The following is a 26,343-nucleotide window of genomic DNA, read 5'->3' on the forward strand; positions in this document are numbered from 1 at the left end:
ATTGATATTCATAATTTGGTACATGGCCATATGTCTATGCATCTCCTAGATGCATGAAATAATAATGATAAGGGTGAGTTTTTATTATTATTATTATAAATATAACATAGTTTGGCTAAAACTCATTGATTTAAACTTTTAGATTATATTAATTACTCAATTGTAATCTCTCCAAGGCTTTCTCTCTCCAATAACATAAAATAAAAATACCCTCCCGCATAGTTAAATTCACCATGTTGGTATTGGGTTTAACAAGTAAATTCACCATGTCATTATTTTGTCGGCTTTATAGTCTTTAGGATCAGCTTTATATAATTTATTCCATTTATTCAATTTTTTTTTATTAAATAGAATCCACATTATTTTAACCATAACACGCATCGCACGGAGCTGGTTAATATTTGCACATCAAAAATATCAACAATTTCAAAATTTGAGATTTTTATTTTTTATTTTTATAGAAAGAGTGGGTTTTATTTATTATAAAATAAGACTAGTACAACATGGTTTGTTCATAGGCCATCTACGATAGATGGCTAGTTTCAAAAGGGCCCATATGGCACTCCTTAGGAGTACCTATTTGCAAAATGTGTCAAACATATTCACATTCTACAAATTTGAAAAATGGTCATGTTCTTCAAGTCGGTTTCCTTTCTCCCATCCCCTCTTGGCAAGTCCGTTCGCAACTTCATTTACCATATCACATACATAACATAAATAGAGCACGAAATTGAGGATCAAATCACTCATAAAAGTATAATTTGACCTCACACATAGTTAGATACTTTATGATGATTAAGCCCCTAGTTCACCTACACTTCATTATAAGTTGAAAAATACCATTATTTGACATTGCAGGTCTCCTAGGATAACTCTGTACTCTATTATTTACCTGAGAGAGAGAGAGAGAGAGAGATTACTTCCACACCCACACACACACATGATCTCAAAGTTAACCCATAAATAAATTCTCAATGCTATATCATAAATTTAGCTTGGATAATCATCAATCATTGCAATGCAAGAATACTTCCAAAGGATCGTAGTGTAGTACTCAAATGATTGACAAAAAGAGCAAATGAGAATCAAAGTAATAGAAAGACAAAAATGCTTGTGGCAATGATCCCACTATGAGCACCAAAGACTGGGATGTTCCCTAAAAGCAGTATACAACATCATGAGGGGGACGACCTACAATTTTAAGAATAATAAGGAACTTTTACAGATGCATCATCGTCAGCAAGTTGGACCTAGTGTTTGAAATCTAATTTGTCTTCCTAGTTGAAAGAGACTTCTAGTGCAAACTTTTTAAAGGTAAAACAATTAATTTACATATCATTAACCACTTTTAAACTCGTCTTTTCCCTTTATTGACATTCTTTTTGCTATTAAAGATAAGTGGCTCCGTGCTGACTGATTAGGGTTTTCATCTTCGTAATCATTATCCAGTGGAGACAAGCAAACCCACTAACCCAATCGAATAGTTACAAGAAGTAGACCCATCTACCTCAAAAATTTACATGAGTGCTAGAAAAGTCCTTAATCTATAAGACAAAGTTAACAGAACAAATTCCCTTTATTGACATTCTTTTTGCTATCAAAGATAAATGGCTCCGTGCTGACTGATTAAGGTTTTCTTCTTCGTAATCATTATCCAGTGGAGACAAGCAAACCCACTAACCCAATCGAATAGTTACAAGAAGTAGACCCATCTACCTCAAAAAATTTACATGAGTGCTAGAAAAAGTCCTTAATCTATAAGACAAAGTAAACAGAACAAATTCACTGAATTTTTTATTAATGAAATAACTTGATGTCCAGTGGACTATAGCCTCCAATTTATATAGAAAAACCTTAGAGATGTTAAGAAAACCATAATTCGATTTAGGCATGAAATTCGACTAAAAAATGGAAATTTTGCCGAAAAGAGCAAAATTGAGAAAATTACAAATATTAATATTACGAACTTTATAGGAAAATGCTACAAAACTTATGGAACCTTATTCTAACTTATAAAAATAAAAAATAATAATCGATACAAAAATTTTCATAAATAGCAAATAAAGGCCTATATTAAGAATTGGTCAAAAACAACGTATATAGTTCACGGCCAAAAGGTGTGACCATTGCTCACTCTCGATTATTGTTTTAGATCACCAAATTTCATACAATTATACCTTTGACATCAAAGATTTTTACTACTACTTTTATTCTTGGAACCTTTTTCTTTGCTATATATGACAATACAAAAGGTTTGGTTGCCAAAAGTGTGTCTTGGTTCCGCGTAGGTGATTTGCTCGTGTCCTCTGAACTAATTTTAAACTTGGTTGATGCTCCTCGGAAGGAACTCACCGAGTCTTGATTTGAACTCAGTTAAACAAAGAAGAAGAGGTAGAATGAGAAATTTTTTTTGGTGAAAAAAGATAGAGTAAGCAATTGGGAATGGGTAGATAAGAGGCAAACTAACATTTTAGATACTGATGTTAATTTTTTTCCCCATTTTTCTCTCTAGGTTTACGCTTTCCATCCACCCCCTTTTTACACGAACCAAACAGACCATTCAAACCTCATTGCATAGCATTTGTATAACTTGACATAAAATATGCATAATTCCTTTGAAATATAAGCATAAGCATATCTATCTAAAGCATTATTATAAAAACACATCTTTTGAAAACATGGGCTGCTAGACCCTCCTGGCACATTCCCTTACAGACCATTGAGGATATCATTTACACATAATACTTTCTTCTTTCAAGGATGTTTAGATTTCACTATAAAAATGATGTAAGGGGCCGAACATAATGAACACAAAACCTTGACATATATATGATACATCTGCAAACATAACGAAAGAAATACAAACATATGAAGATAGTTGAAAAAATAACACTTCGCTGAGATTATATGTATATATATATATATATATATATATATGTAGGGGCGCAATTTGAATCCTAGACCCAAAAGTTAAAAGGATTTAGGCCCAAAGAGCCAAATATAATGAATTTGTAAAGAGTGAGTTGGAAAACTGAGCTTTAATGAGTTGGATAGCAATTATAGTAAATCTAAATGACAACAAAGTAAAAATAAACTAATTTTATCTAAAAAAAATCATCCTTGACACAGTCCGAGGAGATCAGTTATTGTATATAATTCTTGAAGTTGATTATAAGTACAGTTCTTATTGCTACAATTTTTCTCTATCAATTCTCTACCCTCTTTTCTTAGGGTTTTTTTTTCCTATTTTATACTATTCTCCTCCTTTCATTTCTATCCTCCACGTGTAGAGTAGATTGTTGGTGTTGATCTTTGTCTCATCAGCACCTTCCTGAAATCTTTGGGGAGTAGCTGTAAGGCTGAAAAATACTGTTCAGGTATCACTTCCTCATTAATGCAGCTAGAGAGTTAATTACAGAATATTCGATGCGGTAGTAGCAGCTTTCTCTTAGATATTATATGGCTTCTCTCTGTCTTGTGTTTCTAGGGTGTTCGTCCTTATCAACAGAACCTCCTTGAACGTTGCCCCGGACGGAAAACCACACCATCAATCCTCAGCTTTGCTTAGCTGAGGAGACATTCATCCTCGGACCACTCTCCCCGATCATCATGGCCAGATCCCCTTCTTTATTTATGAACACCAACTTTCATAATAACGCTTACTTGTCCTTGGACTACTAGGCGTCCTCGGATTAGGCCCCCGGCCCAATATAAACTATTGGGTCTGTCAACCCTACAATAAATATATATATATATTTATATGTATGTATGTATATATCACTCAACCCAAAAAATGTAAAATCTATAGGTTTAGGCTTAATTATGTTATATTGATTTTTTCAACTTCTTTAACTGTTTTTTTTTTTTTTTTTTTTTTCATTAATGACTTTCACTCACACATGTATACCCAATAATCTCCTCTTCACATAAGAGTCTTGTCTATCTTGTCACAAAAGCATAGTAGGAGCTATATCTTGTTCACTTGTTCTAGCTAGATGTAAACCCTTAAAACCAAAAGGGGCTTATTGAATCTACAAGGAAGAACTTTGAAATCCATAAAAAATAATAAAAACCTAAAATTTATTGAAAGAGAATTGACGTGAAATGAGAAGTGTGAAAAAGTTAGATGTTGCTCTAGCTAAATGCAAAGCCTTAAATCCATAGGGGGCTCTCGTGAATTTACAAAATATAAACTCTTGAATTCACCTGAAAATAAATTGAGAAAACCTCTTTGTAAATATTATTGATCAAATTATGAATTGAATTTTCATTTACATTCTAGGAGACAAATTTAAAGGCTTCATAAAACTTATTTTCAATTAAAAGTATCACTAAACATATTCCACTTGATACCGTACCAGAATAGGACTTTATTTTGACTAACAAACCCTTAAAATCATCAAAATCAAGGAAATAAAATAATTTATTCTAAAATTCCGAAATTGACATAAAATTCAAAAATTAACAAATGATAAAATTTATACCCTATATTGTGTCCTGCATCATTTCTTATAGTGGATCACGTTACTTGTTCACTATTTTACTAAAAGACTCAAGCTTGTTTAAAATTGATGAGTATCAGTTTAACAAGGAAGCCATTTTCTATTTAATTAAATTTTTTTTTTTTATCATAAACTAACTTAGCAATTTTAAATAGATTGTAGTCTTTTAATGGAATTGTGAATAAGTGACGTGGTCCATCATGAAGACTGTATAATTTCTCCTCTTTTTGGGTCATGAATACGTCTTAACCTTTTTCTTATGAGATTATTGGCAATACTAATTGGACAAAGTTTAGCTATAAAATTGGTTGTAACTTTAGGCTACAATCTTATTCAATATATTTTTATTAGAGGTGAATTTTGACAAATCCACTATTAGATTACATCTTCTTCTTATTTTTTCCATGCTTACAATAAATTGTTTAAATTGCAAGCTTTTGTATTTTAAAATTATGCATAAAATATAAGCTTATAGATCATATAGTAAATAATATCCGATTGACACAAAATTTGACTTGTGTATTAAGAGCGTAAAGAACATGCAATTCAATGATTAGATTTTTAAAATATACAATAATGTTTATTTTAATGAGTAAGGTTATAACTTAATACTACAACCAATTTTTTAGCTAAATTTCTTTCATACTAATTTCTCCTTCTTCTTCTTCTTTTTTATTTTTATTTTTATTTTTATTTTTTTTTATTTTTTAATTACGTTCAACTTTCTCCCGTGTGAATACTTAACAAATAAGACTGTTTATACGAATTTAGTGGCAAACTATGATTTTTATCACAAGGGATCTGGCCATAGTATATCAATAAATTATATTACAAAACCCAAAAACATGATTATACTGTAGTGGCAGCTGAGTTCGGAATAAAAATTCTTATGATTAAGTATACATTTTTCTTTGTATTTACTACATTCACACTACGTATAATAGTATAAAATAGAACTCTAATAATCAATTTAAACACAATTTAATTTTCTAATAAGTATTTTGTAACCTAATACGTGCTATATAAAATATACCTATTAAGCTTCAACAAAATTCGCTTAAGATTGAAAAAATATTTGATATTATGAGGTGTGAGGAATATTTTTTTTTTCTTTTTAGTTTTCTCTTTATTTTTTGAAATAATTATTAAGATAATTTTATGTTCATTATAATTTTATTAATGATCAAATTGTTTAAGTATGTACAGTACAACTTATCACTAATGAGAATATGTCTATTTAAATAAGTGTAATGCTACATTCACAAACTAATTTACAACATTCTTACAAATCGTTGATGTGGTAAATTCTTACTAATTCTAATTTTAGTCCACCATTAACATCATATTTTTACTTACCAATAACTATTTGAAAAGTGCTAAAGTTACATCAACAATTTGTAAAAATGTTGTAAAATAATTTGTGTCTGTAACATTACTCTTTAAATAAATGAGGGGAAAAAAATACATTCCCCCCTCTATATTTGGAGTAGTTCATGATTCTCCAATTTATTTTTGAAACCAACCAATTTTCCCCATTATATTTGGAAAATAAGCAAATACCTCTAATCTGTTATTTTTTCTATTAAATCCAATGAAATTTCAATGGTTACAAATGCAATTCATGAAAATAAAAATGCAATCATCAAAATTTTCTCTTCTTTGTGGTGTACTAACTAATAATTTCTTTGAAAATTTTGAAAGTAACAAATTAAGGGTATTTTCTCATTCCCAAACATAGAGAGAGAAATTAGTTCATTTCAAAGATAAATGAGAGAATTGTGAACTACCTTAAACATAAAGGGGGAATAAATATATGGAACCTTATAATTTCTTATAAAAATTATATATTTTAAAATATTCTATTTATAGTTATGTTACAATTAAATTTGGATTCAGAAGCCAAAGCACTTACCTCTTTTCTTTTCATTTTCTTTTTTTTTAAAAAAATTATGGGGTCTTGGCCTCCCTGGTTACACCCAATATAGGTCAAAAGCATGCTTAACATATTTTTATTTTTCCAAAATCTTAATTATACCTTTTAAGTTTTTTTTTTTTTTTTTACAAGATAGAATTTCTACTCTAGCCTAATTTAAGTGTATATATATATGTGAAATTTTCTCTTGGAAACTTAAACCCCGGCTCTTATCCCCCCCCCCCCCCACACACCCCATAAACACTTATACTTGAGAAGTGATCATCGCATTAAGGGTGTGTAGCCCTTGTCATTTTCATTAATTTCTAAAATTTATTTTTATCATCTTGGTCCTTAAAATTTAACATTTCTATCAAATTAATCTTTTTCGTCTATTGTCGTATGGCGGTTAAATATAATAAACTAGTCATATCTGATATCACATATGTAAATAGCGTCGAATTTTATCAACACAATGGATAAATTGATCAATATGATAGGGATGTTAAATTTTCAGGACTAAAATGATGGAAACTAAAACTTCACGGAAAAAAATAGTAACTCACCCAAATTCAAAGAGTGTAATTTGAATTTCAACCTCTTCTCCTTTTATTTTTATTTTTATTTTTTAAGTCCTCAAGGAGAATATAAGTAATGAAAAAAAAAAGTATTACCAAATGAATTAAATCACAATAAGATAAGATATACTTCACTAACATTGTCTAGTTCTCCATTAAAATAGAACTTAAGTTTAGATTCTCTTTACCGTTAAAAATAATAAATAAATAAAATTGTTAGAGCATTCGCAGTATGGCCTCGCTAAAGGCAAAAAACAGAGAAAATTTTGGCAAAGCAGTCCAAAAATCTCCACATCAGTCTCGCCAGAATAGCATCAAAATCTAGCGTTTGAAGGTATTTCGCCTCAATTAACGAGGATTGTTCATTGCCAAACCAAATAGGATTTATTTATTTTATATTTGTTCTCTCTCATGCATAGATCGGTGGACTAGGTTCGAGACGACTTGTTCATTGACGGTGGTGGATGGCTTTCCATGGTGGCCGCTGATTGGTGGGTTTGGTGGTGCTGCTGAAGTGTGGCTGTAATTGATCGACGAAGCCTTAGATGGGCAGCCTGCAATTTTCGATGGGGTGCATGGTGGCTATTAGCTGCACTTGGGAGCAACAATGGCCTGGGCAGATTTGAGTTTGCTTTTTTTTTTTTTATAATTATTTTTTATTATTTTTTTATGATCGAGAAATCTGGGTTTGTTCTGGAATATAATTATGCATGATTAATTTTGTTCTGGATTTCACTTTCACTTTTTTTTTTTTTTTTTTTTAAGTTGGGTTTTCCTGTGTATTTTAAGATCTCCATTGGTCTGCGATGTTCTGTTTGCTTTATTATTTGATGAGAAAGAATGTTGTGGGTTTGCTCTATGAGGGAGAAGCAGAGAAGGTGGTGTTGGGTGGATGAGAAATTAATAAAAAATATATATTTATTGGTTGTTGTCGGAGAGAGAAAAAATATTATTTAAATAAAATAGAGAAATAAATATTGAAGTTGATGTATATGGTTGTTTGTTAAAATAGCAAAAATGAAGTTTTTTTTAAGATTAATTTAGCTAAAATTATGTGAGACCGGTATATATGGAAAAATTATTAGGTACTCCCAAGGAGTATCATAAATGTGTATTTTTTTCTCTCACATGAATAGTAAATTCTACCATGGATTTAATTAGTAGGATCCATCATTCATGTGAGAGAAGGGAGTATGCATTTATGGTAATTCAGGAGTACACAATCATTTCCCGGTAAATATGAATGATTTTTTTATCCTATTATACAATAAAATGGTGGCTTAAAGCCTTAAAATGATCCGCGTTTCATAAAAGAATAAGCTCAAAGTACTCCCATTGCATTATTACCATTTTCCAAATTTTTTGATATATATATATATATATATATATGTCAAATTCATGCCTGTCATAAAATCAAGACGTGTACTCCATATAAGACCACTAAAAAGTCGTGGTCTAGTGGGCGAGGAACCTACTCCCATGTGGTTTAGAGGTAGGGGTCCTAAGATCAAACCTTGAAATGAGAAGCATTTGTATAGCCATGGTTCTATCCATTCCCCAGCTTGCAAACCCCATGTGGATTAGAGGTAAAGATCCCAATGTTGAATCCTAAAATGAGATGTTTTTGAGAAAGAACCCCCCACATCCCCAACTTCTTGCCCACTGGTGCCCTGCCTTGTGGGGGTAGGGTACAACCATGGTTCTATAAATCCCCAACTTACAAACCTAGTTATAAGTTATAACCGGTAAAGACTGATAGAATGATACACTAATTAAGGGTGTGTTTGGATACCATTTATTTTGTTGAAAACTGAAAATACTGTAGTAAAATAATTTTTAAATGTGTAAATAGTATCGTAAAACTCATTTTTAATGAAAGTTTTGTTGAAAAAAAAGATTTGTAGGTCCTATAAACAGTACACGGGACTCACTGAAAAAACTAAAACACACTTCTCAAATAAAATAAAAAAATATGAAACGCTGGACGCAAACGCTATCCAAATGTTCACTAAGTTTAAGTAGGGAAGTCACTCTATTTTCCGTTGTTACCTTTTTAATTTTCAAAAAAAGAAAAAAAAAGAAATATATGTATGAATAAGAAACTCTAGGACTACAACTTTTTGTATTACAACTTTATTTTAACTCTAATTTGGCATAATAGTAGGAAGAAGTAATAGATGGAAAAAAGTAATAGATCTTAAGTAACAAATAACAAACCACAGTTAGTCACATAAGATAATCTAGATAGCCTTTAAAAAGAGTGACAAAAATTGTGGTCTAAAACTACAGTCTCGGAGGCAGCGCTCGACTCCCCCTTTCTATTTTTTTCTATAAAAGCTAGAGTGCACAGCTTCACATTTGCTTTACACCTATCACCTGGCCTCACTTGCCGGAATTCTTCCTCAGAATCCCAATTCACGGCCAAATTTTCGTCAAGAGCCTGACACATACTCTCTTCCTCCACTCAATTATTCAACTATATCTTTCTTATCATATATATGTGATAGATCTTGGTCTACAAAAAAGAAAGAAAAAGAAGGAAAAAGGAAACCAGCTAGTTAGAAATGCACTGAATGCTTTGCACAGAGACACAGATACGTGCCACAACATCGCGACCACCCACCACCACCACCACTACTCTCTCTCTCTCTCTCTCTCAGAGTATGGAATCTCACACCTTTATTGATTTCTTAATTTAATATATTCTAACTTCTCTCTCTTTTTTACAATTCATTCTTTGCAAAAACAAAAGCTACGTTATTTTTTCAAATGCACGCCTTTCATCTTAAAGCTATCTCTCACACTCTTTCGTTTAAAGTACCTTTCTCAAAGGCTGAGTTTGTTTCTGGATAAACAGAAAGTGGGTTTTGATTATTTTAGCCTTAGAAGGTAACATTTCCCAAAAATTCCCGACTACCAACATTCTTTATTCCTTCACAGGTTGCTTCCTTGTGTATACATTTGTTCATTGATGCTTCAAATTAAGATTTTCAAGGTTCACTCCTTCAGACACTTTATTCAGGAAATTTCCATGCACAAGTTGAAAACTTTAAGGTCCGTTTCGGAGCTTTGAAGGCATTTTTTACTGGAGCTTTACCTTTATTAGTATCTCTTAAAACATATATGTTTTCTGTTTTCCAAAATCAAATCTTGTTCCACAGTACCACTGTTTTGTTTCCATTCTGAATTACATTTGTAATTTTTTTTTTTTTTTTGGGGGATGAAAATGTTGTGCTTTAAAATTCAACGTCTTCCAGTTTTGTCGTTTTTTTTTACTGAAAAGGTAGAAACAGTTTTGTCTTAATTACCAATAGATCTTTCAGATCTTCTGCATAAATCTCGTACATTATCTTTTTGGTATTTTCTAAATCTTTGTCAGCTAAATATACCAAAAAAAACACCCTACTCATACTAGCAGATCAGATCTCTAAGACTTGTCAACATTAATATGTCATACCGTTTTAAGTACATATATAATTCATATCCTCTAGTTTTCTGACTCTTTTAGCTGTGACACAGTCTAAGATTTGGCCTATGAAATGTTCAGTAGCCGAAGTTCGTGCGCATATATCTAAGCCTTTTTGTTTAATATATTCCCGCTGTTGTGTGCAGAGTAGGCAAGTTAGAGTGAGGCGGAGATTTAAGTCTTGGGGAAGCAGATAGAGGGCATTAATGGCCGAACACAGCTAGAGCAGATAGAGTTTTGCAGCAACAATACATAGCGTAAAGAAAAAGGTATGTGACTTTGTGCACATAACTGTAGTCGGCGTTTCTCAGACATCTTTCTTTTTGTGCATTTAATTTCCTTTCTCTCTCTCACATACACAAAACACGTTCACAAACAAACTACGCACAAATTTTTCTCTTCCTAGGTCTTTGTCTCATGATTGCCATGGTTCTCGGTTTGTTGGGGTTTGGTTTGAACCATAAATCTTCTTTGTCTTTCTTTGTGAATTGTGAGTATGGACTATATTGATATTATTATTCTCTGTTACATACATGACCATCACACGTGATGGCTGTTAGAGAGAGACGAGAGGAAATGGACATTGTTAGAGGTTGAGGTCATACTTCTTGATAGTGATGTCTCATCCCGTGCAAATACTTGAAGTGACAGAATACTTTTCAATAACTCTATTTCTTAAAAAAATTTCCTAAAATTTGAATCTCTCTCTTATTTTAAATCAAAAGATTTTCCCTTACAATTTTTCTACCACTTTAAACATAAATTAACTGCACTTCTAGCCAATTGTCAAAAGATTTTCTCTCTCTCATTTTTTAACTATTGTTGTTGGACATAGATGCATGTTACTAGACACAGCTATTGTTGCTTTTCTTCTAGTAATGAGTGGGAGGAAATTTCTTTAGACATATTTAGAGGAAAATGGTTTTTCTCTCTAAATTTAAATAGGTATAGGGTTTCAATTAAGTTTTTTATTTTTCGAAATCGTTTCCACTTAAGTTGAAGTTTAAGGAAACCAATTGTCATATTTGATTTTTTTTTTTTTTAAGAAACCTCTCATATATCATATTTAAATAAAATTATTATCGTTTTTTCTTATTTAAAAAGCAAAAAAGAAAACCAATCATCATATTTCAGGGCTACATATTAAAAAAAAAAACCTGGTAATTTTTATAGCATTTCATTATGTAACTCACTAATTTCAAATAGAATTTTAGAAAATTTTATTTTAAAAAAATATAGTACCTAGCATTTATAATTATATATAGATTGAAAAAAAAAATTTGATGACACTTTTTTTTTGTCCTTTTTCTTAAAATTAAACACAATCACATATTTTCCTAAAAAAAAAAATTACACATTAACGCTCCCCAAACTTATACTAGAATATAAATCCTTCGTGACTATATTACATTTTTTGTTTTTACTTTATATTCTACTAATCACAACTTATTAATATTCTTTTTATTTTTCTTATAATATAACCAAAAATTAAAAAAAAAAGCACACATAATATATCATTATTGGCAAAGTATAGAATAGAATACAAGAAAGGCAAATTTGAATATATATATAAAAAAAATGCTATAAACATATATTTAGGAAGAATAAGATTAACTACGGAAGTTGTTACATGACACAAATAGCACTATATTATCACTTGATAGTAATGAAATGGATTTTTTCTTTTTTTTTTGGTTGAGAAAGTGATGAAATGGATGTGGTTTATAGGGGGAAAAAAAAAACTTTTTTTTGATGCAATCAATTTTATCTTTAGTTCTTCTACAGTTACAATTTTTATTTATTTATTTATTTATTTTTCACAACATGATGAAATGGTCAACTATCGATGATGATGGATAATAATAACTTTTACATGACCAATTACTTTTATCTACTAGCTACTATTTAAGGGTTATGACAAAAATTGTTTCCTTAATTAACCTGTAGAGGATGATAATATGAGCCCTGCAGTGCTTTGAAATTCTTACCCTGTTACCCTTTATTTTAGTCAATGCATTAAGTCTAAAGTGTTAAATCTGAAAGGGTGCCTTCAGGACAGAATTGTACTGGGTATACAGTATGCAGACGAATCTGTTATCTGACTACATTGCCATTTTGACCTGGCTAATTTATTTGCATTTTAAAACCTACGTGTCGTATCTGGCGTCGCATTCCATCACATATAATGTAGGTTAACCATGGTTAAAGAGTTTATCACCAAAAAAAAAAAAAAAAAAAAAAAAAAAAAAAAAAAAAAAAACTGACCAAACACTTCAAAGGCGTAGAACAACAAAAGAAAGAAGATACTGACGAGTATATTCTTTATGTAGAATAGTTGGATTTTAGTGTGTGTGTGTGTTTTTTTATTTTTTATTTTTTTAAATTATTATCAAACCCGACTTTGTTGGAATACCCAAACTTCAGTAGTAAGCACTCACCTCTAGTTTGTAAAAAAATATCTACTTTACCATAAAACAGTTACTTTATTTATTCCAACAATCTATTTTATAATTCACACAATATTTAAGTTTTTATTTTTACATACATCTCATGAAAATAATATAAACTATCCTATCAACTCATTCTCTCTCCTCTCCCATCTTACTCTTCCATTTTTTTTGTACTTTTATATTTAGCAACCATGAATAGTAGTTTGTATATATACAAACTTATTCATGGTTGGTAAGTATTGCTGTTTACACCTTGAGTACTCCAATTTGGGCCAATTATGCATTGGAAAAAGTCTAGCACTAATTCAATTTGAAACTATCTTCTTCTAACTCATTGTATGATAATTGAAGAGATAATTCATATATAGTTTTAGTCATATAACTTTTATATTGCATCACGTGTCTTGTTTAAAAGAGATTTTTCTAAACTGGGTTAGAACTAAACTTTATTCTTAAGGCTTTAAATTTTAAACTACTAAAATACGTACCTTTATTAATAATTTTGTGCATCTCAAATCCCCCTCTCTTGGAATTTATGTAAAAATTAAGGTTTTTAAACAAGTCTTATGACAAGATAAATGGAAGAGTTTAGGTTTTTATTTTTATTTTTGTTTTTTAAGGGATTGAGATCAAATAGAGTATTGCACCTGATACAATAGCATTGGATGGTTGAGATTTAGAGTTGAAAAAATCAACTTTCAATCTCAACCATTGAATAAATAAAATAAAAAATAGTTAGGAAGTTAAAGTTAAAAGTGGATGTGGTAAAATTTTTTGTGAGAGAAGTGAGGGATAATTGCAACGGATCAGAGTCATTTTTTAAGATATAAACAGAAAGTGTTTTGGAATTAATTCCTAAAATTTGAGACGGGATGTTATTTTATTTTATTGAGGAAAGAGACGAGATGTAATTGATTTAATGGGTATTGGGCTTGTCTAATTATGCCTTAAGGTCTTCTAGAAGAGTTTTAGGGGGGCTTAGCCTATGACCAAAACTTGTTATCAGTGAGTTAATTTTTTAAATTATTAGGGATATACAAGTATATAACATTTTTTAATAATTTATTTCTCATCTTTTTTAAATGCCAATATTGGGGAGATAGTTAATATAATATAGAGAAAACAAAATAGGTCTAAATCAAATTATATTATACTAGTAAGTTATCCATGCGATGCATGGATAATGTTGTAAAGTTTTATGTAAAATAGTTTTAGAGAATTCTGTATATATATTATAGTATAATTGTTATAGAGCTTTATTGGTAATGAGTTTTTTGAAAATCTTTATTGGTAATGAGTTCATCATAAAAGTAACAATTATAAATTGCACACACATATCCATTATAATTATTCAATTGAAGTGATGAGAAATAAAATAAAAAAATAAAATAAAAACTTTGGAGGAATATTATAGAATAAAAATTTATCTAGAATGTGTCTTTCTCTTTCTTCATAATTCTAAAACAAAATACACATCCTAAACATTCACAATCAATGACATAATTTACAAAAATCACAAATCCACAACATCTAACTTTAACATCAAAATCGTAATTGCTGTTATCACTCAATATAAAATGCAAGCTCTCATTCCTTGGTTGTAGCTAACTCATATGAGTTAAAATTAGATAAAATAGCAATGTTAGGGCTAGGTGGGTGTCGTCAAAAAATTAAGTCACTTGGTAGAATCACATGCTTTCCCACATGAAGTCTTTAATTATATATATATATATATTGATTAATTAACTAGTTAGTACTCACTCTTGTATTGTCAAGAAAAGAATCTCTTGTCATTATTATTTAATATAGGTTTTCACTACTTAACTAACCACACACTCGTACATAAATAAGAGAGATGTTAGTCTACAACATTTTTACAACAAATCACAGGTGGTTAATTGTTATTGGTTCAAATTTCAAACTAACGCTAAGATTACTTTTTTGCCTCTACAATAACAACTAGTAGCAACTTGCCACTTAGAATTTGTTGTAAAAATGTTGTAGACATATCATTTCTCTATAAATATTCCAAAGTTATGTATAGTGTATTAAGAAAAAAACATAAATCGCTAATTGAGTGACGAAGAATTTAAATAATGAACGTCCACGTGGTGGTGCGAACTCTTGGCCATACCATTACTTCATTTTTGTTCGCTTCTTTCTTTTTTTTTTGGATTTATTTGAACATCTTTTACTTTTAATGTCTTGTTCATTTTTTATTTTATTTTTTCCAATTAATACTTTTTTCGATAAATTTGTGGAGCAGTAGAGTTGAACTTTTAAAAACGGAAGTAGGGCCACTGAATGGGACAAGACACATGATTATTCTTCATGTCTTCTAATAATCTTACGGATGATAGTTAATACCGTCATACAACTCTTGTAAAAGCCATGTGTTTTTCCCTGATAAAGGTCACCAGTATGCACAATTTGGTACAAACTGACATCTGAAGCCACTAGACAAAGTTCATGCACCGTGCCAGTTCAATAGAGAACAAGGAAAACAACTAAACAGACTGAAACGCTGCTTGATCATTTACGCATTGTGGTGTTACTCGTGTCCTTTGGGGCCCTGCGTTCCCTATTTGTTCTAGTACTTCTCTGTTTTGTCACTGTAGCTCAGCTTTGGGATGAGTTAAAGCTCCTTTATGTTCGCTGAAAAGGAATTTATTTGGTATCTTACAACTTGTCCTCTACAAACACTCGGAAAAATCCAGCTCTTCCCACGGGACCACAACCCAAATGGGTCTGTCATGCATGTTAGAAAAAAAAAGTCTACAGATACAGTATAAAAAAAAAATTCACACCCAGCGGATAGTGATGAGTCGAGATAAAAATCAGTAACAGTTTGTCAACGCTACTGTTTGACACTGTTTCGGAATCTTTTATGCATGTAGCATTACTCATCCTGTTAACCTTCAACACATACACAGTAAACTGTGAAGCATGGAGTTGTGGCCAGCTACTTGAGACAAAACCAGAAAACCTCTCTTATTTTCTTCTTAGGTTGGAGATGACCATAGGATTTTTTTTTTTTTTTTTTCCCTTCTATATATTATTGTGATTGGACAATTTGAATCTTTGGGGCGTGGCCTTTTACTTTTGCATGTATGCACGTCTCTTTGTCCATCTTTATCAGAGAATATGCAGAACTTGGACAAGAAAAACACTGTCAAGATTTTATGCTAATCTTGTTCTTTTTAGTTTTTATTTTAAAAAATTGGCTGCTTTTCAGTTTGTTGCAGCCGTTACTTTAAATACTCCTTGTCTATCCTGTAGCATTTTCTTTAGTCTTTACTCTTCACTTTTAAAACAATCCTAACGCTCAAAGTTTCTAGTGAAAACGTGCAAATTGATACTCCATTACATTTCAGAGTTTATCTAGTTCTTGAAGCTTTCAATTTGTCACATCTCTCGGTTTTTTGGTACTCTTTAAGAATCCAGTTTGTGTGTATGTTTTGTTAATTGAAGGTTGTCTTTGTACAGAAGTGGCTCACATGCTAATGAAAGACCCTAAGGAGAACCCTGTGATATCCAGGGAACCTCTACTGAACTCAATGAAAGAGAAGAATGAAGACTTCATGAAAGATACAAAGAAGATTATAGCAAGGAGAACGGGAGGGAGAAGAGGTAAGGGACCAAAAGTGGAGAAATTCCAAGTAGAGAAGCTGGATACTGATGTGGGGTCCCCTGCTTCATGCAAAAGCCTTATGTTCCATCGTAGACCTGGCTATGGCCAACTGGGGACAAAGTGTTTAGTTAAAGCCAATCACTTCATTGCAAACATACCAGACTCGGATATATGTCACTATAGTGTAAGTGTTTCTTAGATTCAAGAGTAAGCTGAACTATGGAAAGTTATTGAAACTCACATTCAAATTTTGGGGCTATGTTTCTGTGTGCAGGTTAAGATTGACCCTGAGGTTACTTCTCATAAATTGAACAAAGTTATCATGACCCAGTTGGTGAAACTTCATAGAGAGTCAGACCTGGGGATGAGGCTCCCTGTCTATGATGGAGCAAGAAACTTATACACAGCTGGATTTCTGCCTTTTACTACAAAAAACTTCATCATAATATTGAGTGATGATGAGGAGGGGGCATGCAATAGAAGGTTATTTGTCAATCATATTTGTTTGTATTAAGATTGTGCTCTTCATTGAATGATATCTTGCTTGAATTTATGGTCTATTCTTAGATTTTATTTATTTATTTATGTTTGTGGGAGATTTGATCAAGCTTTGGTTAATCATATCAGGGAACGAGAATTTAAAGTGACGATAAGTTTTATAACTTTAGCTAGTATGCAACAATTACGTGAGCTTCTTGCTGGGAAGCCAGTTGATACCCCTCACAAAGCACTTACCATTATTGATATTGTCTTAAGGCAACTAGCAGCCCAAAGGTGCATTGCAGATTTGCAGTTGTTCTATTTCTTTAGCTTTATGTTCTTGTTTTATTTTCAATTAAGGTTACTGATATTGGATTTCCAATTACTTGTTTGTGGGTGTCTTAGGTATGTATCAGTTGGAAGGTTTCTCTATTCTCCTGATATTAAGAAACCACAGCAATTGGGTGGTGGCTTAGAATCATGGCGAGGATTCTACCAGAGTATTAGGCCTATTCAGATGGGACTGTCCCTGAATATTGGTGGGTATTCTTCTAATCCTTTAGGTTGTTTTGTTTTTATTGAAATTTTACACAGTAACTTGTCCCCAAAAGTTAACGTTCTGCATTTTTTTCCCTTGTTGCTTATGATTCAGACATGTCATCGACTGCGTTCATTGAACCACTCCCTGTCATTGATTTTGTTGCTCAGATTTTAGATAAAGATGTGTATTCAAGGCCATTATCAGATGCTGATCGTGTTAAGGTATTGTACCCTTTGGTGTGGAAACGAAGTGGTCATGCTCTTCACATGTGCAATTCTGTCCAGAATTATATACACATTTTGTCTATAGCCAACTAAAAACTCCTGTATTGGTTTTATGATATGCTTTGAAATCATACTAGACACTGGTAGGTTGAGAATCTGATAATTTGTGTAGCAATTGAAAGTTCTAACCCAATCATAGGCTTAAAACTTTCAAATGTTACGTTCAAAGCAGGAGTAAGTGCTGCATGTAACATTCTGGTTCCTGATCCTTCTGGCTGCTTAACTCTGTTCTATGATAGCTGTCAATCTTTTACCTCATCAAAACACTGCTAATGGGTTTAGATAGAACATTTTGGTGAAAGCATTACCTAATTAGCGAATGGACATAGTAATGCTAGATTCTAACTCAAAATAGGATAGCTACTATTCTAACATCTTGTATAATTTATCATTTAGAGTAATTTTTGCATTATTATGAACTTTTCAAGTTTAGCTCTCCGTCCTAGTCCTAGAGCTGTGTTAAGCTTAGATTGAATAATTTGTGAAATCATTTTTCTTGTTGAACAGTTATTGCTATGGCAATGCAGCAGCTGTCTTTGCACGGTTTACATTTGATGTATCTTATTTCAATTTAGCCTTACTACTTGTAGGCATTTGCTTTCTCCAACAAAATCAACCAAGATTGACTTTGAAGTTGTTTAATTCACCATTAGAACGTTCAAGTGTCTACATATCTTTTCCGCTCTTAGGATCAATAATTTCTGCACATCTAGTCCAGTTTATCAATCCATTATTTTTGCAGATAAAGTTGAGAGGCAATCTTTAAATAATGTCTAACCAAGTTACTTTTGTATCAATGATTTCAGGTTAAGAAAGCCCTTAGAGGTGTCAAAGTAGAAGTTACGCATAGAGGAAATGTTCGAAGGAAATACCGCATTTCAGGGTTGACATCACAGCCTACAAGGGAGCTAATGTATTTAGATTCACCATCATTGTTCTTTCCTCTTGCTAGTTGTTTTGCGTTTTCTTATTGTACTCTTTTGGAATGATTATCTTCTTTTTCCCCTTAAACAGTTTCCCAGTAGATGAGCAAAAGAACATGAAATCAGTTGTTGAGTACTTTCAAGAGGTGTATGGATATACCATTCAATATTCTCATCTACCTTGTCTTCAAGTGGGAAATCAAAAGAAGGTGAACTATTTGCCATTGGAGGTAGGCTCTGCTCAATATTTGCAACCTTTGTATGTAGCAGTCTATTCTCTTTAGCCAATTCATATGAATCTTTCTACAGGCTTGCAAGATAGTTGGCGGACAGAGATACACTAAAGGGCTGAATGAGAAGCAGATAACTTCTCTGCTAAAAGTTTCATGCCAAAGACCTCATGAACAAGAAATGGACATTTTACAGGTCTACATCATTAATTCCTTGAGCTTCTAGCGACTTTGTTGATAAACTAAGGAACATATATCTAAATAAATTGTAAATACTGAGATTGCTTGAGTGCTACTAAAGGAAAATCCATAGTTTTTTGCTTGTACAATGTTCCAATTTTCTACCATACTGCAACACTTGCCTTTTTTTTTCATATAATCAAATGCAACACTTGCTTGTTCCAAAGAGTTACCCTCAATATCTGTCAGCAAAAGACAAATTATTGGTCAATGCAAATAATAATGACAACACGAAGATGAACGGTACACCAAAGATCTGACATTTCTCCAATGTCTTTGCAGACAGTTCATCAAAATGACTATGAGAAAGATCCCTATGCAAAGGAATTCGGCATCAGTATAGACAACAAGCTTGCATCTGTTGAGGCTCGGGTTCTTCCAGCTCCATGGGTAAGTTCAAAGCCACTTTACTACTTCAGACGTTAAGCCTCATAATACCAACAAGTTGTTTATTGTATCCCTTTTCTTTTCTTAATAGCTTAAGTATCATGATTCTGGAAAGGAAAAAGAATACTTGCCTCAAGTTGGTCAGTGGAATATGATGAACAAGGTTAGTCAATGTATAACTTGAGAAACTTAAAAATTTAACAGCAAACTGATTTCTAAGTGTTAAAGTCAGAGACTAACTATATCTGACAGAAGGTTCGTTTTAATGTAGAAAGTAATAAATGGAAGCACCGTCAGACATTGGGCTTGCATCAACTTCTCAAAAACCGTCCAACAGAGCACTGCTTGTAGTTTCTGTCAACAGTTGGTTCAGATGTGCCAAATTTCTGGCATGGTAAACTTTCCTGTTTCAGTTCTGGGTAGCGGCAAATTTTAAGTAGAAATCAGTGACTTTGTGAAACCATCATTCTAACCAAATAACTATAACACTGTTTCCAACATTCCTAGTTATTTCTTGCGTTTATAATATGTTTTTGTTGACCTTACTCTCAGGAATTTAACCGGGACCCTGTAATTCCAATATATTCAGCCAGACCAGATCAGGTAAAGAAGGCCTTAAAATATGTGTATTATGCTGCTGCAAGCAAGCTAGAAGGAAAAGAGTTGGAGTTGCTTATTGCCATTCTTCCAGACAACAATGGCTCTTTATATGGTATGTAGTTAACTTTTGCTACTAGCTGGCTATTTGGGGCTCACTTTACAATATCAACTTAGACTAAGACAATCCATATATATGGTTTCTATAAGCTTTACCGATCAAGTAATGTAGAATGAAAAATATGTATATTGTTTCTCATACTTAGGAATTTAAATGCCTCCAACATGATTTTTGCACAAAGTCTTCCAACTTTTAAGTTTTCATGTAAAGATGCTCAGAAATTTCTAAGTCTATTATCCATAACTTTGTGAGATTTATTTGGAATTCGTACTCACTAAGGGCTGCATGCTCCACTTTCAGGTGATCTAAAACGAATTTGCGAAACAGAGCTGGGGTTGATTTCTCAGTGCTGCCTTACAAAATATGTCTTCAACTCTAGCAGACAGTATCTGGCAAATGTGTCACTTAAAATCAATGTCAAGGTGTGTCATAATTGAATGATCTTTCAGGGTTCTACTACCCAAAAACAGAGCTTACTATGGTTAATATTGTATTCATTTGACTTGCTGAAGTCAGATTAGTGATTTCTTTATCTAAAAAAAGTCTTTCTCAATTTTTTAGATGGGAGGAAGAAATACCGTGCTTTTAGATGCATTAAGTTGGAGGATTCCTTTGGTCAGTGACATTCCAACGATAATTTTTGGAGCTGATGTTACTCATCCAGAAACCGGAGATGATTCTTGTCCATCTATAGCTGCTGTAAGCATTTGAAAACCTTAATACCTCTACTAGAAAGTTTTGGATGGCCCCAAGTTTGAGCATGCTGATTATTGTAATACAGGTTGTAGCCTCCCAAGATTGGCCAGAAGTTACAAAGTATGCCGGTTTGGTATGTGCACAGCCTCATCGAGAAGAACTTATCCAAGATTTGTTCAAAACCTGGAAAGATCCTCAACGGGGTATGGTTACTGGAGGCATGATCAGGTACGTATTTAAGGACTCCTTCAAAACTGTGCATGACTTGGGTGTTCTTATGTTCACATCTTGGTTTAGTGCTTCATAGTTATTAAAAAAAAAAATTACAGCATAAAAGACTATCCCAACACTCAAACCCATCCCCTATCTCAAGGAAATTACTAAATTTTCTAGAAGATGGACTAGGCAAGCAACTCCATCTACAAGACAGCATTTGTAAAGGGATGGAACAACAAGACCAGTTTTGGGGTGGGAAGACCTTGATGCCATTTATGCTAGAGCTATTTAAATTGGCCTTAAAAAATTCATTTTGCAGTTATAATGACTATCAAATTGAGAAATATGATTTGCCTAGCTGTTAAGAAACCAGCAGTTGACCAAGTTGTTACTTTTTTCTAATCTAGGATATTCATGTGTGATATAGAGAATTATATCTTTTATATTTTATTTGATTCCTTTAATTATTGACCTGGTTTAATTTTTAAGACAACTGGATTTTTTTGGCTGACCTCGATTTCAAAAACTTCATAGATAAGGTTTTATTGTAGTAGAAAGTGCATTCATTGGGTGTTTGAGGCTTACTTGGTGATGCATACATGGAGTCATACCTTCTAATTGCTTCCGTAGTTTTTATTAGAAGATAAAATGAAGGTTTCTTTTTTTAATTGAAGTTTACTAATTTGAGTTACTGCAGAGAGCTTTTACTTTCATTTAAGAAGGCTACTGGACAAAAACCATTGAGAATAATATTTTACAGGTACTCTAATTTAATAACTATTTAGATAAAGAAATTGTTTCAATCTGCAGTTAGGTCCAAGAAATAGCTAAAGTATGCTTTTTATAATATCTGTAGGGATGGTGTTAGTGAAGGACAATTCTACCAGGTCTTACTATATGAACTTGATGCCATTCGTAAGGTTGGTGAAGATCTAGCATCCTTGTTTTTTATTAACTTGATGCTCTTCCTATTCTTACATTCCTATCATGTCTAGGCTTGTGCATCATTGGAACCTAGTTACCAACCCCCAGTAACATTTATTGTGGTTCAAAAGAGGCACCACACCAGGCTCCTCGCAAACAATCACAATGACAGAAGTAGCACTGACAAGAGTGGAAATATCTTACCTGGTAATACTCTTTGTTTCAAATCACCTGGAAGAGCTAGCCTACTCTCCCACTAATGATTTTATGCTTGGCCTATGAAAGTTACACATGAGGTAATTGAGTGATCACATGCTTTGAGCCAAGGGGTCTGACCAGATTCTGCAAAAGAGTTAGCTAGCTCTCTCCACAAGTCATGCAGCTACCATTCTGAACTCATAAACTGATATGTTATTGATTTGAATTTCAAATGTAGGTACTGTGGTGGATTCAAAGATTTGTCATCCTACTGAGTTCGACTTTTATTTATGTAGTCATGCAGGAATCCAGGTATGGTGTTGAAACATACTAAATACTTCATAATTTGAGAATTGGACCTTAAGTTAGTTAAAGAGTTGCAATAAACCTCAGACAGAGTTGAGCATGCAAGATCAACTCCATGTAAAAGCCTATTATATAAGAAGCTGAAACATATTCGAACTTTAAGTTATATTGCACATGGCATTTGACAGGGAACCAGTCGACCAGCTCATTATCATGTTCTCTGGGATGAGAACAATTTTACTGCAGATGAAATTCAATCACTGACCAACAACCTGTGTTATACGTAAGTTATTTTTTTCCCTTGTTGCTTCTTCTACATAAGCTTTTTTTACTTATAGTGAATTAACCTCGTTAATGATTTGGTTGCAGGTATGCTCGATGCACTCGATCTGTTTCTGTAGGTAAATTTCTACTCATTGTTTACAATACACTGACATGCACATATTGCCACCTACCTGCCTGTGAAAGTAATACATCAAATTTTCAAAGAAACTTACACCAACAATTCTTTGTTTAGATTGTCCTATGTCCTTGTTTGCATGATTTTATCACCATTCAACTGGCAAGATACAAATTTATCACACTGTACGGCATGTAATGGCAACTTAATAAACATCATTTCTTCTAAATGCAGTGCCTCCTGCATATTATGCTCACCTGGCAGCTTACAGAGCTCGATTCTACATGGAACCTGATGTGCATGAGAATGCTAAAACGCGTTGCACACGGGCCGCTAATGGGTCATGTGTCCGTCCTCTTCCAGCTTTGAAAGAGAAGGTGAAGAATGTGATGTTTTACTGCTAGAGGGAGGAAGTAGCAGGGGCAAGAACTAAATTGAAGCGTAGGAAGGAGTTGTACATGCTGTACCTTATGTTTATAATGTAGAGAGATTGTGCCTTGAATTAAAATTTGAAAATTTTGACAACACGTTTAACAAGGTTTTGATAGCGTTAGCGTTTTATATATGGATGATGATGTAAAGGTAACAGGACGTGTGTGTGTTTATCTGTTAGGATTTAAGGGTCTGATTGCCTAGGTGATTTAGGAGCCTAAAAGCACATTTTTAAAACCAGAATGTTGTTTCACAACAACAATTCTTGATAACTTTTTTACAATTGCTCATTTTAACCCCAAAACGTCGTTTCGCAACAACTTATACAAACCCACCTTAAATTGGTAAATATAGTGACAACGTAATCTAAAATGGGACTGCATTCCTTGATCATTCTGTGAAACGAAAAACTCAGGAATTTGGAAACTAGAGACTCTCATTCGAGCGAGAACAAGACTGCTCAGAGAGCTGGTTTAAGGTTTTTGTAGGCTGAGCCATCTTTGAGAGTAGGCCTTGAGTTTTGGTCGGTGAGCAAGGAGAAAAGGAACAGAGAGAGCTGAGCATTTTGAGAAATGGGCAGAGCCACTTTCGTTCAAGCAAAAGAGAGAAGCCGTTTTGGTTCCTAAGCTCCTAAGCTGTAGGAACAGAAAGATCATCTGAAAATACCTATGCCTAGTGCTTGATAGAATACCACTTTGAGTCGACAGAGCTAAATCTTTAAGCTACAAAATATGCATAGAACTCGACATTAGCAATGTTGAATTTTAGCCTAACTCAATTTTGTTAAAATCGAGTTAAAAAATAAGGGCATTTTGCTACAGAATTTTAAAATTAAGGATATTTACTCATTTTGCCCAATTTTACATGTGATCAAAGTCAATCCGTTTAAGAATCTCACTTTTTTTTTTTTTTTTTAATAATGAGAAAGTTTGCGGATACAAAAAATTTGACATTTGCTAATATGGCAGAATGTCAGTAGTAGGAAAAAAGTCTTTTTTTTTTTTACCAAAGGAAAAAAGTCATGTTAATAAAGAGCTCAAATGAAAACTAGCGAAAACTTACCAACTCAACATGTATGAAAAAGTTGTCAAAATATTTTATGTATATAGCATTTACTCTTTAATATTTTCCTATTTTGTTCAAATTCAAATTTCGAATTAAGTATTTGACTTTTTCTCTTTAAAGAATGGGTAATTTATTATACATTACCTCTCTTGATACTCAAATATTACCAAATTAATAATCTAAACACAAATTCAAATTCGAAGACATATTTTGACCTTGAAGACTTAGACTACCTAGTTATTTTCTGTGGAAAGAATCAATTTACAATTAATGACTAATTTAAGACCCCTCAAGTCAAAATGTCAAATTGAATTTAAATTCAATGCATTCGGAAGTCTTATTATCAATCATCCCATTAATACCCCCACTTTCTCCAAATTTACTTTCAAAATTCAAGTTTCAAACTTAAATACAAACTATTTTGTAACCTATAGTACTTACGCACATGAATGGTCAATTATAGTAATCCTATTGATGTTAAGCTTCGGTTATTAAACATTTAGGAAATTAGTTTAACCAAGAGTTATGTTATATCTCCCATAAAAAAAAAAAAAAAGAAAAAAGAGAGAGAGAGTTATGTTATATATTCTTTTTTTTTTTTTTTTTTAAAAAAGGAGTTTTGTGTTATAGGGTAATTATGTTCTATAATATATTGTTAAATAAATAATGAGAAATGTTTGTTTGTGAAAACATAATAATTTTTTGACTTTGTTATCTTAAATATTCATAATAATAACAAATCAACCATATTGATAATAAGACATTTAAAAGTACTAAAATGGTTTTTTCTTACAACTTTCACAATATTATTTCTATCAAGTTTTTCATTATCATATATACTAATCTCATTCCAGCACAATGCGTGAGAATATGTCATTATTTTGTAATGAAATATAATATATAATTTATTTTCAAAAATATTTGTAAAATCATATATTAGGATTAGTCATCTGTAACAAAGTATTTTTCTCATAAGAGAATTTCATTTTAGATGTATTAAACTATTAATTAAGAAATGTACTTTTCTTATATAACCCTTTACCAAACCAACAAAGAGCAAGGATCTTTTTTTTTTTTTTTTTTTATTCTTTATAAAATAAACAATGTCATATTGCTTTCTTTTTTAAGCAATTAAATTTTGTGTTCTCTATAAATAATAAATTCTTTTTTATTCTTTATAAAATAAACAATGTCATATTGCTTTCTTTTTTTTATTCTTTATTTTTCACTTTCTTTTTGCAATGGGAAAGTCAGACATAACTGTGTATTTTATAATAGCACTATTTTTATTATGAATTTGAAGGGTAGAGATACCAAAATCATATGAAATAGGAACATCAAATAGATTTCCATCATTGGTTTCACTTTGAAGGGTAGAGATACCAGGACCATATAAAATAGGAACAGCAAATTGATTTTCAGCATCAATTTCACTTCCAGCACACATCTCGACTTGAGTCCCACCAACCCTTTTTTACAGTATTTTTTTGACCTTCTAGCTCGTGCTTCATCCATAACTATCTCCAGTAATATATTCGAATATGATATCAAATTATTAATGCAATCTCACCACTAAATCCTCATCATTTTCTTAATCACTTGAAAAATTATTGACTGAAAAAATACAAAGATCTAATAGAATTGTGAATAATGTAAAATAGATTTCTAGATACTCTTACATCAAAATTATTGGAAAATGAAAAAAAAGGAAAGAAAAAACAAACTATTGCATGTGAAAAGAAAACGATAAAAGCTCTACTAAAA

At 32.1% G+C, this 26,343-nt stretch overlaps 1 protein-coding gene and 1 long non-coding RNA gene across 2 annotated transcripts; both read left to right on the forward strand.

Annotated features, from left to right (window-relative positions):
- Positions 1-7,159: 7,159 nt before the first annotated feature.
- LOC126707345 (uncharacterized) lies at positions 7,160-7,718 on the forward strand. Its single transcript, XR_007648910.1, has 2 exons — positions 7,160-7,326; positions 7,412-7,718. It is a non-coding gene; the product is annotated as an uncharacterized LOC126707345 (long non-coding RNA).
- Positions 7,719-9,336: 1,618 nt separating this feature from the next.
- On the forward strand, positions 9,337-23,609 carry LOC126715301 (protein argonaute PNH1-like). The gene is made up of 24 exons (XM_050415845.1): positions 9,337-9,653; positions 10,605-10,727; positions 16,395-16,723; positions 16,814-17,022; positions 17,167-17,313; positions 17,425-17,558; positions 17,672-17,781; positions 18,651-18,757; positions 18,859-18,997; positions 19,077-19,193; positions 19,520-19,627; positions 19,716-19,787; positions 19,896-20,018; positions 20,177-20,336; positions 20,643-20,764; positions 20,904-21,041; positions 21,124-21,266; positions 21,952-22,014; positions 22,111-22,174; positions 22,250-22,385; positions 22,615-22,688; positions 22,871-22,965; positions 23,052-23,083; positions 23,317-23,609. Exons 3-24 carry the CDS (start codon positions 16,406-16,408, stop codon positions 23,484-23,486), a joined length of 2,781 nt encoding a protein of 926 aa, XP_050271802.1. The 5' UTR covers positions 9,337-9,653; positions 10,605-10,727; positions 16,395-16,405; the 3' UTR covers positions 23,487-23,609.
- The last annotated feature ends 2,734 nt before the right edge of the window (positions 23,610-26,343 follow it).

The sequence above is a fragment of the Quercus robur genome, chromosome 2 (genome assembly GCF_932294415.1).
Source record: "Quercus robur chromosome 2, dhQueRobu3.1, whole genome shotgun sequence".
Classification (NCBI taxonomy): Eukaryota; Viridiplantae; Streptophyta; class Magnoliopsida; order Fagales; family Fagaceae; genus Quercus; species Quercus robur.

Bases quoted from the DNA above. Each gene is read 5' to 3' on its own strand.
- LOC126715301 (XM_050415845.1), top strand. From the start codon at position 16,406: ATGCTAATGAAAGACCCTAAGGAGAACCCTGTGATATCCAGGGAACCT. The intron at 17,314-17,424 runs GTGCATTGCAGA...TGGGTGTCTTAG, and splicing joins AGGCAACTAGCAGCCCAAAG to GTATGTATCAGTTGGAAGGT. The intron at 21,042-21,123 runs GTAAGCATTTGA...ATTGTAATACAG, and splicing joins CTTGTCCATCTATAGCTGCT to GTTGTAGCCTCCCAAGATTG.